This window comes from Paroedura picta, chromosome 10, assembly GCF_049243985.1.
Source record: "Paroedura picta isolate Pp20150507F chromosome 10, Ppicta_v3.0, whole genome shotgun sequence".
In the NCBI taxonomy this organism is placed as follows: domain Eukaryota; kingdom Metazoa; phylum Chordata; class Lepidosauria; order Squamata; family Gekkonidae; genus Paroedura; species Paroedura picta.
In genome coordinates this window covers 44,806,218-44,821,507 of record NC_135378.1, presented here as the reverse complement: position 1 = coordinate 44,821,507, position 15,290 = coordinate 44,806,218, and the positions used below count along the sequence as shown (strand labels likewise).

General features: G+C 40.3%; 1 protein-coding gene across 3 annotated transcripts in view; it reads right to left on the bottom strand.

Annotated features, from left to right (window-relative positions):
* The window catches only part of SPOCK3 (SPARC (osteonectin), cwcv and kazal like domains proteoglycan 3), a 154,921-nt gene that overhangs the window by 15,500 nt on the left and 124,131 nt on the right, over nucleotides 1-15,290 (bottom strand). For all 3 annotated transcript variants that reach the window (XM_077299951.1, XM_077299953.1, XM_077299952.1), the window contains exon 7: nucleotides 2,205-2,321. In XM_077299951.1, the coding sequence (XP_077156066.1) occupies nucleotides 2,205-2,321 (117 nt within the window). The remainder of the gene's footprint in view (nucleotides 1-2,204; nucleotides 2,322-15,290) is intronic.

Sequence of the window (15,290 nt, the reverse complement as noted above, 5' to 3'; positions counted from 1 at the left end):
GTGTTTTCAATATGTGAAAGGAAGCCACAAAAGGGTGTGTGTGTGAAAACTGCCATCACTGCACGGAAAGCTAGTTATTGTACTCTAAATGCATCCCCCCCCCCAATTCAGCATTCTGAGATGTGTTAGCAGGAACACACCTGGTTACTGTTATCAGTTTCTCTTGCCATTTAGCCATAAGAAGTTCATACATGTATGGAAATGCAGTTTCTTTTTTTTAAATGGTTCAGAGCTACCGCCAGTTGCACTCCTAAATGTTTTCTTCTGTTCCTCACAGAAGGCGGTAAAGCTGAGAGCATGTATCTTGTGTTCATTGCCTCAGTTTCTACAACAGCAGCTAATGTTTATGGTTGTCTTGTTTAAATTACTGAATTCCAAATAAATAGGGCACCCTCTGAAGTCTAAATCTTTATTTTTAAGAAAATACAAGAAACAGCACAACTGTTCTACATTTTACCCTTACACGTTCCCTTTTTCCAAGTCCAAATATAAGACAAACTAGATCTGTGTAAAAATGGGTCCATCTTTATTTCACATTGGCTCTACATTATTTTTGCTTCCGCATGACTAAGAGCACTGAAAATTAGCATTTCCAAGTAAAAAATAGTGCTGCAAATTTTGCAGCATGGAGGAGTCATAATTGAGCAAAAAAAAAAAGAACTTAATATCTAAAAGCAACAAAAATGAAGGTATTAAGATAGGAAGTCAGCAGCGGGCAAGCTATATTAAACAACACAGGAGAAATTCAGAGAGTTGGCTGGTTGTGTTAATGAAGGGTCCAAGTTCAGTGCTTACAAAATCTAATTTGCCTTGATTCCTCGGTGGGAAATCACTCACGAGCATATCACTGCACAAAATAATTGTTTTAAACAAAACTGGTAATTACATAACCTAGTGATTTTTGTTGCTACTTCTTTTTATAGCAATGGCAGGAAGAAAAATCAGAACATGCATGATATAAACTCAAAGGTAATCATTCTTGTTTGGACTGGATTTTTCAAATGACAAACTGTTATAAGGAAATTTTTTCTTTAATGTACTAATTACTAAAATTTACTAATGTTTATGGACTGCTAGGCAGTACTGACTATATACCTTGAACTTAACTGCAAAAAAGCACTTTTATTTCTTATCGTAATGATATTATAAAGTTGGATCAAAACCATTTCCACTATACTAAAGCTACATAGGACACTGAACATTAATTGGCATGAGAGCATTTTGGTTAAAAGAAGGACTCCTTGTTGGTATGAAGTATGGCCACAGCCTTTAATCAAACAACAACCCACTACAAGGTTGGCCTGGCACAAAGGATGAAGCCTGACCCACAGCCTTCTGGCTGCTCACCTTGTTCCCAAAGGCACCCTGGGCCTGCTGCATTCCCAGCCGGGAGAGAGGGTCCCTTGCCTCCTGGGATTCCTTTACCTGGGAAACAACCTGCTGGAATGGGGGGGGCAACAGGTGCCCACCTGGTTGGATAGACCTCCCAGCTGCCCAGCAGATGGGCCCCTGGCTTCCCAGCCGGGACAGCCACACTCATTCAGTGCCAACCTCATTAATGAGACTCCCCAAACCCACCACTGAATCCAGTACACAGACTGGTTCCCTTCCAACAGGCTCTCCCTTGTGACCTAAACCGAGGCTGTGACAATCAACAAAGTTTATTTCAACTCCAAACACAACTATAACAACTCCCAAACTTTTAAAACACAGGGTGGGAGGGTGGGAATCTGTCGCTGTGGCTGCCTGGGCAGAGAGACAGGCCCCAAACATGTGGCAGCTATAAAAAGCTGCCCAGCCGCCTGCCCGTGCACTATGTCGACATGCCCAATACATGCTGGTGCATTGGGCTCGTCGCATTTTCTTTCTCCCGTTCTCCGCTTCATCAACTAGTGGCCTGTGGTAAGTCGTGGCCGCTTAACTGACAACCTGACAACCTGCTCACACACTCACTGGTTGATGCCATGATAAATGATCTTTTGAAAAAGCTTGAAGAGATTTTTACATGCTCATACAATGCTTTTGTACAGTCCTATTTCCTGCAGAGCACTTTGATACATAAATTAACCTCTAAATGCATATTAAACATTTCTATAGCAAGTGGACGAGAAACTCAGTTTGTGATCCACTGGAAACATTAAATTTATTTGGAAAAATTAATGACATTTTTTTTCAAACAAATACCAAAAGTTATAATTACTTACTACTTCTTTCAGGCCTTTGTACAATTCTAGTTCTCTTCTGAATTCCACTCTCATGAAGTGCCTTGAACCAATCTCGTAATCTGTTTGCAACCTCCCTGAACTCCAGATCACTGCACACTGTAATACAAAATCAAAAGCTTTTTAATCTTTTCAGGCTGCATATAAATTCAGGCTTTCGTGTTGTGGCAAATAAATGAAGGGAAAACACAGGCAATTTTCTCATTAATTATTTTTGCAACAAAATATTATTAGGAAAAAATACTCAATACTACTTTTTGCATAATTTATGTAATTCTTATGAGCCTCTTGTGGCGAAGAGTGGTAAGGCAGCAGACATGCAGTCTGAAAGCTCTGCTCATGAGGCTGGGAGTTCAATCCCAGTAGCCGGCTCAAGGTTGACTCAGCCTTCCATCCTTCCAAGGTTGTTAAAATGAGTACCCAGCTTGCTGGGGGGTAAACGGTAATGACTGGGGAAGGCACTGGCAAACCACCCAGTACTGAGTCTGCCATGAAAACGCTAGAGGGCATCACCCCAAGGGTCAGACATGACCCAGTGCTTGCACAGGGGATACCTTTACCTTTACCTATGTAATTCTTAAATTGTTGTTGCATTCTGTATACTGCTTTTAGATAGATGGAACAATTGCCTTCATTAAAAATATTCATATTTGATAATCAGTGAATGTAGATAATATAAAGAAAAAAGCATGACTAAATTGAAAACCTGGGTGGAAACAGGGAAGTGTTCATAGCTCAATAACAGATTAGATGACCCACATGGAGGCATCCTAGATATCTCCAGGTCTAAAAGAATCTAAAGCAAAAGAATTAGAATAGGCCAATACCTCAGAGAGCTGACGTCAGTTGGAGGCCATTTTGGAGAGCTGATGGCAATCAGAGTTGTCAATACTAGGCTATGGAAGGGGCCATACAGGCTATCTAGTCCAACCCCCTGCTCAACGCAGGATCAGCCCTAAGCATCCTAAAGCATACAAGAAAAGTGTGTATCCAACCTTTGTTTGAAGACTGCCAGTGAGGGGGAGCTCACCACCTCCTTAGGCAGCCTATTCCACTGCAGAACTACTCTGACTGTGAAAAATTTTTTTCCTGATATCTAGCCTATATGGTTTTACTTGTAGTTTAAACCCATTACTGTGTGTCCTTTCCTCTGCAGCCAACTGCAGCCTCTGCAGCCCTCCTCTAAGTGACAATCTTTCAAATACTTAAAGAGGGCTATCATGTCCCCTCTCAACCTCCTTTTCTCCAGGATGAACATTCCCAAGTCCCTCAACCTATCTTCATAGGGCTTGGTCCCTTGGCCCCAGATCATCTTTGTCGCTCTCCTCTGTACCCTTTCAATTTTATCTATGTCCTTCTTGAAGTGAGGCCTCCAGAACTGCACACAGTACTCCAGGTGTGGTCTGACCAGTGCCGTATACAATGGGACTATGACATATTGTGATTTTGATGTGATGCCCCTGTTGATACAGCCCAAAATGGCATTTGCCTTTCTTACCGTTGCATCACACTGCCTGCTCATGTTTAGTTTACAATCCACAAGTACCCCAAGGTCTCGTTCACACACAGTGTTACCTAGAAGCGTATCCCCCATCCAGTAGGCATGCTTTTCATTTTTCTGATCCAGATGCAGAACTTTACACTTATCTTTATTAAATTGCATCTTGTTCTCATCTGCCCATTTTTCCATTGTGTTCAGATCTCGTTAAACTCTGTCTCTATCTTCCGGAGTATTTGCCAGTCCTCCCAATTTGGTGTCATCTGCAAACTTGATGAGTAGTCCCTCCACCCCCTCATCTAGATCATTAATAAATATGTTAAAAAGTACCGGGCCGAGCCCCGAGCCCTGAGGTACCCCGCTACTCACCTCTCTCCAGTCTGATGAAACACCATTGACAATAACTCTTTGAGTGCGGTTCTCTAACCAATTTCCTATCCACCTAACTATCTGAAAATCCAGATTGCAGTCCTTCAATTTATCCATCAGAACATCATGGGGAAACTTATTAAAAGCTTTACTAAAATCCAAGTAAATGACATCAACTGAATTTCCACGATCCAGCAAACGTGTTACTTGGTCAAAAAAGGAAACCAGGTTGGTCTGACAGGACCTGTTGGAGACAAATCCATGCTGACTTCCTTGGATCACCAAATTGTCCTCCAGATGTTTGCAGATCACTCCCTTTAATATCTCCCTTAATAGTCACATTAATTAATAGTATACTTTTATAAAGTTGTCACATTGAGGTATGAGGTATTCAAGTATGAGATCACCCACAGTTTAGAAATAACTTTTTAATGATTGTGTGTGGGAGAGGATGGAGAAGAGTTGGCTGCTTTGCCTCTGCCATGGTCTGCCCCTCTTTGGCACTGTCTTACATGGCTGCAGATAGAAGGCGGTTTCCTTTCCTGGGTCCTCTTCTTCTTGCCCACTACCTGCCTCTGCTATTCAGAATGAGAATTTGATATATATGTTCTTGGATACTCACCCACCCCTTTTATATAGTAATGGAACAAACTGTACATACCTAGTGATGGTTCACATCCCCCCCTCCCAGAAAAACCTTTTGGTTTTTGGCACATACTTTGGTTCTTCCAGTATCCAATGGACAAAATCAAAGAAAACTAGGTGAGAAGGCATTCTACACAGGTTTATTTTATTCTTGTTTAATAATAATTGGAACTGTTTTTAACTGTTACTGTATGCCATCTTGAATTGTTAGGAAAGACATGATATAAATGTTTAAACAAAAAAAATAACATAATCCCACCAGGTTAAAATCTGGATATTTACATTCTGAAACTATTTGTTTTCTGTGACACACTGAGAACTAGAAGATCTGGTAAGTGAATTCTCAGATTGTCACAGAAACTACGGAGGTGCAATACTGTGCATAATAAACGACAATCTCTTCCCCACGGCATAATTACACCCGTGCAAATTCTAAATCTCTAAGAGTAGATAGTTCAATTAAACTCTTGGGCTTTGCTACTGCCAGAATGCCAAATCAAGGTTACCAATGTACCAAGGATATACTTTAACTAGCTAACCATAGCTGAGTATAGATTGCCCCATTTATCTACCTTTTAAAAATGAAAACCTTTTTTTTTCTCCCATGAAGGCATGCTACTCAAATTATATACTACATATTGGTCTGCTCTGATTTAAAATAGGTCAAGATGAGGTAATTCAGACTATTATTTCACCCAACAGCCTAGCCGATGAATCTTTAATGACAAAAGACAGACAGTAAAGGTTGTGGAAGGTTAGACAGTAATCAAAAAATGCATATTAAATCAGATGAATCCACTCAGGAACCTGCCAAGAAGTGCTTTTCTTTTTGTCTTATGCTACTGCAGGCACTCTTGCTCTTACAATCAATTCTAGCAGCCATTAAAAGAATTAGTATGGATAAATGAAGTCCTCAGCTCAAAGGTTATTCTGCCCTATCAACTTAAAGTGCTCGAAGCACACTGCCTTTATAAAAATCAACATATTTTACTACAGACAAATGAAGAAATGTAAAGTTACCTTCATACATGTTTCATAAATAACTTTCATAATATATAAATGCTAAGGGGAACCAACTGCTGAATTTGTTTTCACATAAAGTAAATACTAGAATTTGTGGTTGGCATTTGAATATAATTTACTGATTGGAAGCAGAATACTTGGAAATGCTAATCAGTGTATTTCCTTTCACTGCTTTAATTTAATATGCAGAAACTAATTGTATCCTTTTGTATCCTTCAGTACAATTGAATAAAAGGGGCACAAATGAAGAAATGTGTTGTGTTATGTATGCATCTAACACAACACGTTACAAGACTGAAGAGATAGGTAGGTAGGTCGTTAGATGGACAGGCAGGGAGGCAAGCAAGCAGACTCTCTCTCTCTCACATACACAGACACACACACACACACACACACACACATCATCATCATCATCATCATCATCACAATAAAGAGCACTGACACTGAATTAGCATTAATATTTTGTTTGTGAGTCAAATATTCAGATGCATGCAATTTTACCCTGACTGATCTTAAATGAAAATAAGTCTATAGAAAACATGTGGAACACTGAATGTTCACCGTGGGGAGAGGGGAAATACTAGCCATTTTTTATTCAAAGGTTGGTATGTAGGATTTAAAAACAAGTGCACAAAAACAAGAGTTGCAGTCTAGCCTTTCTAGGATATGAAGTTTTATCAAGGCTACAGATGTTTTTAAGTTAAAGAACATTAAGTCATATGAAACCCATCTTGCATGCTGTTCAAGGAATATTGTATCACATAACATTTCATATTACCCATGATCTTAACATCTTCAAGTTTTAAAGCAAAAAGTGCCCCCAGTAATGAGTTAGGCAAAGCTGCTTCAAATTACAAAATAGCCCTATTTGTAAATATAAGAAAGAACCCAGAACATTTCTAGTACAGAATACAAAGTGGTTAATGGCAACACATTCCCACAACTATTTCTGCTCCCACACAGGGGAGCATTTGGCCTGGCACACCTCATCTGGCACGGATTTGTGCTCCTGTATGGGAGCCAGGGCAGCAAGTTTCTGCTGGACTGCAGGGCGGTATGGGCCTGGTTTAAATTTTTTTTTAAAGAAAGTGGCATTGTAGTTCCTTGCAACCTTTTAATGAATCTGTTCCCAAGAATTGGTAACATTTTAAATAAAAACAATAAGTTTTGGCAATATATTAATTTTAACTGTTGATCTACTTGCTAGCCAAAAGGTAACAAAGTTCTAGGCCTTGGACTTGTAAAAACCTTTCCAATGGCAGGCATGCTCATGCACAATCCTAAAGTGTGCCTGCACAGAAGATCATTGATTAATTGTATTTATATTAAAAAACATGAAAATGAAAGGAAAGGAAAAGGAAAGGAAAGGAAGGAGAGGGTGGGCAGACATTTGCTTCATTGCATTTTCAGATAAGATTCTTGTTGATTAAAAATGAGCAAAGAATACAAAAGGAAATAAACATTTCAATTCTCACCATTCATGTGCTGTAGTATGCATTATACTATATAGAGTATAACTGAAGAAATATATACCATACACGTGTGAATATAGTAATCACTTATTCCCCAACTGCACATTACCATTTGAACTTACACAATTACAAATCCTTTTAAACTGCATTTTTCACAAACTTACTGGCCAGTCCCTTTTAAAATCTTCCTTTCCTTTGTATGCAATAGGGCATTCCAACCTTGAAGCCAGTCTGTGTGCTGCCTCCAATGTTATTTTGAAGCCATGGTAAGCCTCAGGCTGCAATGGGTCCTGTTTGTTTGTTTATTTAAAAATTTATATCCCATGCTTTTTCCTACAAGGGGACTCAAGGCAACTCTATTTTACAGTATGACCTCTTGTTTCTTTTTTTCCTATACTTACGAATTGGATCTTTATTACAAAGCATGCACCACATACAACTTTTTATCAGTCTTAGATTCCCAACTATCAGCTTTTTTCACTTTTCATTTAAAATATTCCAACATCCACTTACAGTATTTGCTGGTATAAGACTACTTCCCCCCCCTGGAAAACATGCCTCCAAGTGGGGGAGTCGTCCTATATGCCAGGTGCACTTCAGTTGGGATAGACATAGCTGCCCATAGTGGCCCATAGTACTGTAATGTAATGTAACAAACTGAGTGGAAATGTTGGGGGGTCGTCTTATACGCCCAGTCGTCTTATATGCTGGCAAATACGGTATTTCAAGCCTGTTGCATGCCTCCTCTCATTGGTCAAACTTCTATTCCACACTCATAGAACAGCATCATGTTCATACAATGAACCTCCTGCACAAATGACAGCTGATTTAGAATTATAATAACTGCAGGCCAAGAGAGTCACAGTTCTTTGCTTCTTTTCATAGCATCAATTGTTCATTAAGAGTGAAAAAGTTGCTAGCAGAAGTTCACAGATATCATTGGTTTATAATCCATCTAACTAGTTCTGCCATCTGCTACCTTTTAAAGCAGGGGTAGTCAAACTGCAGCCCTCCAAATGTCTGTGGACTACAATTCCCATGAGCCCCTGCCAGCGAATACTGGCAGGGGGTCATGGGAATTGTAGTCCATGGACATCTGGAGGGCCGCAGTTTGACTACCCCTGTTTTAAACCATCTGATTTTTTAGACTACATCTTAAAATGAATAAATAAAAGCAGTGTGATTTCTTTGTTATGTAACTAAGCAAATTGGGCTTTTTTAATACTTGAGTTACTCCATGTTATGAGATGGTTAAAATAAATATTGCTGATATATCAGGGAACTGCAGCTGCAGGTTCTTCTTGCTTCAGATTCATATTCCACACCAGCGTTCTGCCTATAATTATCATAAAATTTAAAATGGTTTCAATTATACATTCATAAGATTGATCTGATCTTATTATCTCCACAAGACACAGACCTCTCATTCAGCCATTATAATCACAAAGCACTGTCAAGATTTACAAGCATGAAGAAGAGCTGGGCCAAGGCCAAACTGAGCCACTCCCTAGCTTAATACAGTTACTTGTCCCAATAGTACAGTTACTTGTCCCAACCTTGTCTCTTGCAGAAGGTTGAGCTTGTCTATTTCTAGAAATCTGTGTATGGTGAAGAATATGTGGGAGAATAGGCAGGACTATTTTCTTTTTGGGGGCAGGGGCTGAAGGTCAATCTTCATATGTGGGGAAAATATCTCATGATAGTTTATTCTCTAAGTAGGAGATAACATTTCCCTCATTTTAGGGGAATGTAGAAGGCTGTCTATATTTGTGCCTGATGGTTGTTGTTAGGTGCAAAGTCATGTCCGACCCATCGCGACCCCATGGACAATGATCCTCCAGGCCTTCCTGTCCTCTACCATTCCCCAGAGTCCATTTAAGTTTGCACCTAATGCTTCAGTTACTCCATCCAGCCACCTCATTCTCTGTCATCCCCTTCTTCTTTTGCCCTCGATCGCTCCCAGCATTAGGCTCTTCTCCAGGGAGTCCTTCTTTCTCATGAGATGGCCAAAGTATTTGAGTTTCATCTTCAGGATCTGGCCTTCTAAGGAGCAGTCAGGGCTGATCTCTAGGACTGACCGGTTTGTTTGCCTTGCAGTCCAAGGGACTTGCAAGAGTCTTCTCCAGCACCAGAGTTCAAAAGCCTCAATTCTTTGACACTCGGCCTTCCTTATGGTCCAACTTTCACAGCCATACATTGCAACTGGGAATAAATGCACCTTGACTAAATGCACTTTTGTTGGCAGGGTGAAGTCTCTGCTTTTTAGGATGCTGTCTAGATTTGCCATAGCTTTCCTCCCCTGATGGAGACTTGCCTAATTCAAAAAATATATCTTTTTGTGTGTGGTCACAAGCTTTACCAACTTTATCTCCATTATTTTGCTTTAATGCTTTAGATGCGCTTCCATGATTTACATTTAATTGTATACTTTTAGTTAATTTAGCTTGAAGCTGTTGCATATGAAATCCAAATTTGACTGTTCTCCAAATATTTTAGAAAAGGTATCATCAACTGAATCTAAATCTTTTTCTTTCATGGACAGAGAAAATCATGAATGTTTCTTAAGGGCCCAAGCAATATTGTCCCTAACCTTAAGTAAAAGCTGCACATGGTTGTCTGGAGATAAGTCAATCAATGGATTCTCTTTCTCACTTTGCTCTAGACAGGGCCAAAGATCTTTAGGCCTATGTAGCTGAGTATATTTAGTAGAGAATAGAGAGGTAACTGTTGGAAGTTTTAAAAAATGGGGGGAAATACCAAGGGAATACAACCATTCAAGGTTAGCCATAATCTGGGTAAAAAAAAAAAGATAAGCACCAGTCTGTCAGTGTGAATAAGAACATTGTTAAATCTTTGACCAAATAATGCAGTTAAGTGCTCTCTGATCAGATGTTTGTTTCCTCAATTAATAATTCAAATTCTAAAAGGATAGATCCGCCTTTCTCAACTTTTTAACCATTGAGAACCCCCTGAAGCATTCTTAAGGCGTTCAGAAACAGCAGAAGTGGCAGAAACATGCAGAATATGGTTGGAAAGCATTCCTGTGTACATGACCACCTGGGGCCCCTCCCCTTTCCAGACACATCATTGTCCATGTTGGGAGAGGTGGGTGGGTCAACATGACCATATATGGTCATATCCCCCAAAAATGTTTAACAAATTTCAAATATATACAAAAAAATAATTAACTCCCACTCATTCAGGAAACCCTTCCAGGGCAGTCAAAAAACCCCAAGATTTCACAGAACCCTGGTTGAGAAAGCCAGAGATAGATATTCAAAACAACCCTAAATGGATCTAAAATGGTAATTTGCTTTACATCATTTGGGTGGTATACCGGCTTCTACCATTCTTAGTAAAAGCTCTTCCCTTGTTAGTAAAAGCTGCTGAATTCTGAGATGCTTGTTTGATTATTATTTTGCAATATCTTATTAATCAAATATGTCTGTGAAGCTAATATATTTAAAATAGAGGTATCCACATTAGCTTCCTGAAAAAAATCAGTTGGTTCATGAAATCCATCTGAAGGGGGCATACCATTTATAATTGGGCCAGAGTCCATAGGATTATGGCCTCCTGCCAGATTGCCCTCTTTTTCCATAAACAGGGAATCCTCAATACTCTCAGTATTCAGAACTTGAAACCTATTATTTGCAGAACTTTAAACCTATTATTAGCCTTAACATTAAATTTTAAAAAGTCCTTAAATTTGCTTGGCTTGGGGAATGGCATGAGTGAGTCCTCAAAAGGGCAGCCTCTTTTCTAAGGCATTATAAGTGAATACATAATCAAGTTAATTAAAGGAATTAGTAGCACAAAAAGAAGAAGAAAACACTGTAAATACAACTACAGAGCAGCAACACTACTGCCCAGCCCAAACTGGAAACCAGAAGTCTGTGGCTTATTTATTTATCCATAACCCACCTTTCTTCCCAGTAGAGACCCAAAGTGGTTTACAATCATTCTCCTCTCCTCCAGTTAAACACATGGAAATGAAGGTAATCAAATTTAAGTAATCTAATTTAATCATCCTCCTTGAGTTGAGCAGCAAGCATTTTTTAGATAGATGATAGATCTAGATAAGACAGACAGACAGACATGTATATCAAGGGATCCCACTCTAGATCAATTTTCCTGGATGGCTCCCTTAAACTAGGGAAGGTTGGATTTGTTTCAACCACCACAACAGATTGGCAGGACAACTACTGGAGGTAAGTTTTTAAGGATCTTATGTATGAGCCAAATATTCAAAAGCATTAGCCTGGAGCCCATAATCTATTACTTATTATTATACATACTAGTAAAAAGCCCATTGTATCCAGAAGACAATGGGCGCTAGCAGGCAGGGACCAGAGCGAGGGGCAGGCTACCTGAAAGAGGAGGCGGGTGGCGGCTCCTCGGCGTCTCCTGGTTTTTGGTGGGGAGTCCCAGGTGTGGTGCGCTGGGCTGCGGCGGGTCCTGTGCGTTTATTTGATCTTCTGCGGCTGGGGGGGGTGGGTTCTTTCCGCTGCTTCCAGGAGGCCACGGCCGCGGATCAGGCCGCGCCCGGTCGCGCCCGCGGGGCCGCGCCCGGGGGGCCGCGCCCGGCCGCGCCCGCGGGGCCGCGCCCGGCCGCGCCCGCGGGGCCGCGCCCGGCCGCGCCCGCGGGGCCGCGCCCGGCCGCGCCCGCGGATCGGGCCGCACCCGCGAGCCGCGCCCGCGGATCGGGCCGCGTGGGCGCGGCCTGGCCGTGGTTCCCTCTCGGCGGCTGGAGTCTCGGCGGCTAGAGTCTTGCCGGGGGCTCCCTCAGGGGCCGGCCTGACGCGTCAGGCCGGGAGCAACTGCGAGCCGCGCTGCGCGCGGCTCGCAGTTACTGAGGCTGGGAATCAGAGGGACCAATCGGCAGGCGCTTCGCGCCTGCCGATTGGTCCCTCTGATTGTCTGTCATGAGGAAGGGTCCAATCCGGACCCTTCCTCATCCCGGACACATCCCGCCCCAGAACCCCTTACTATTTTATTTAGTCCGTGGCGCCCGCGGCGCCACGGGCGGTGTACAGATACTAGTTATTATATACTTGTTACTATATAATTGTGTAAAGTGTCTTGAGTTTTGGAAGACAGGACGGTATATAAATCCCACAATAAATAAATAATATGAGATACAATTATTTTCATATAATCGCATATTATGCCATATAATGACAAAATGACCAATTCATAAGCACTCTCTCAGTTTCAGCATCTAAAGATAGAGTGAAATGTCAAAAACATACAAAGTGAGAAATGGATTTGATAAGTTTGGAAACAATCTTGTTCTAGCTAAAAGTATACCTTTATTTGATGGCTATACTGCTTCAAGATAACATATGAGACAATGGAGCATTGAAATTCCAAGGACATAATGAAAATATATTTTCTTATATACACCAGAGACATACATGGGAAAACATACAGTATCTCAGATTGGGGATGTGGACACAAATATCACACTTCAGATCTGGCAGCAAACAGCATAATTCCACTTTTGCTTACTATCCTCATCCTATAATAGTCAGTGTTTATTGTGCTGACAGTGTATTGTAGTCATTTATAGACAGTGACAAAGTAGCACCAACCCAGACATGAAATGGGAAATCAAGTGATGAAGGCATCTCTAGAAATTCTTGATCTATTTTTGTTTCTTTATGTACAGTATTCACTGATACTCAAGGCAGATTACATAATGTAAATCAAAGCAATCAATAGGATGTAGATACTTCTAGCAAATAATAGGATTAGAATCGCAGTAATCTGAAACAAGGTGTAAATATTAAACATGACATGTTAAACAATGCAAACAATAGTATTATGTAAGTATTTCTGAAGAGAAACCAGAGTATGCTTGAAAAACTCAACATTATTTGCATTATTTATAGTTTGCCTTTCATATTCGGACTCAAGGCGGATTACACAGAGTGAGTCACTAACAATAAACAGGATGTGACATTCAATAAGCAATGCCAAGGATTAGGGTTACAGAACCAACTAGAAGTCTAAAAAAGCAGAAAATCATAAGGATTAACACAACACATCTGATGCAAAAATTACATAATATGATTCATTTCCATTAACTATACACAGTTGTATATGCCACAGTCCCTAATAGTTTACCTAAGAAACATTATGATTCATTCAGTATAATGCAACTATGTAGAAAAGTCCTGTTAAATAATTCCGTTTTGTATAATTTGTGGAAAACTAGGAGAGTGGGAGTCTCCCCAACCTCTTCAGGCAGGCCATTCTGTGAAGAGAAGGCACATGAATGGGCAGTTGCTAATTCGTATTTGTAGGTTGGCACCTGATCAGGTGAATAAAGCTGTTGTGGTAGTACATAGGAAGAGAGGCAGTCTTACAGATATGAGGGTGCAAAACCATGAAGAGCTTTAAGTAATAGTGAACACCATAAATTGAGCCTGATAACTGATGGGCAGCCAGTGAAGTGATTGCAGGATAGGAGGAATATGCATGCTCAAGTCTAGCTCCTGATAATCACCAAGTGATGACATTCATTCTTTGGTGTTTCCAAACTGATTTTGAGGGGAGACCAATGAATAGTGCATTACAATAGTCTAGTCTTAATGTTACTGTTGCATGGATCTAAGCGGCCATATTAGCTGTATCAAAGTAGGGGACCATACTTTGGGCTAGGGTGAATTGGAAGAAAGTCTTTTTTGCAGCTGCTTTAATTTGCTTCTCCAGTAAATATATTAGGTCAGTATTACCTCAAGGATCATAACTGGGTCAGCAAGAATCAGCTGAACTTCATCAAAGTTGGGGAGCATAAGATCTGGAAACAAAAACTGAAATAACCATTGCTATTTAAAGTCCATACATAAACTAACCCACCCAAATAAATCTCCTCTACAATTAATAGAAAACTCATTGCATACTTATTCAACTTAATAAAATAAGTTCTGGGAAAACAAATCTCTCCTAAAAATTGAACTCCCATAAATCAATTACAGAATAATCAAATACCTCTAACTACTCATGGACTCCACCCTAACCCCCTCCTCTCACAAACACACAGATACACACATACACACTCACAAAAGACTTCTGAGACCCACCAAAACACACCCCATCACCAAACAAGTTCTATATAAGTAGAGGAAATTAATCTATCCCAATAATTGCTATATTCCGTCAAGCAGAAAGCCAATGTACACAGCTATACCCTAGAAAAGAAAAGAACAGCCAATGCAAAACCTAAGAGAGTCAGGCCAAAAAGAACCAAAAAAAGATCTAATATGGATGACTTGACTAAGTTAAACAGGGGTCATAGTTAATGTTAACATTGCAACCATTAGTTATGACTTGTTCTGACGCCACTGTTGACCAGTTGATGTTATTTTGAATTATAATGTACTCATGTTCTCCTATGTTCTATGTAAATTGTCCTGAGCTGCAAGGGAGGACAGCATATGAATGATGAATGCATGAATGAATGAATGAATGAATCATCAATCAATCAATCAATCTCCACCTTCCCAACCACCACCACCTCTGTCTTTTCAAGTTTTAATTTCAATTCATTCGCTCTTAGCTCCCACTTTGTTGAACAGGAACTTTGAATGGGATCCCTTATTACATGTAAGTTCAGAGATTCTTGTTCCTCTTCTTGTCATATGCCTGTGATTCCTTCCTTCCAGATACCTGCAGATCAGTGGTACACATTCTGCTGTGTGGGTTAAAGATTGGTCCTCAGTCTGGAAACAACCTTGATTTCTATCTCTCAGTTTCTCCCCATAACATGGAAATCACTGGTTATGGAATCTCCATTTCTAAACTGGTAGCTGTTCACTTGCTAATGCTACACAGTATGTTTTCATCTCCATCATTTATCTTTTCATTTAAAGATGCCTAGGCCAGGTCTTCTGGAGAAGGCACAGAAAGATTTTCTAAATAAATAAACACCTTAAACTGCAATGTCATTCCAAAAAAGTCTTGCTAATGGAGTGGAGAGAAGATAGGGCTGGGAAACTACTTTATAAACAGAAAGAGAGCCAACTACTCTCAGCTTTTCATTTTCCATGTGCCAGA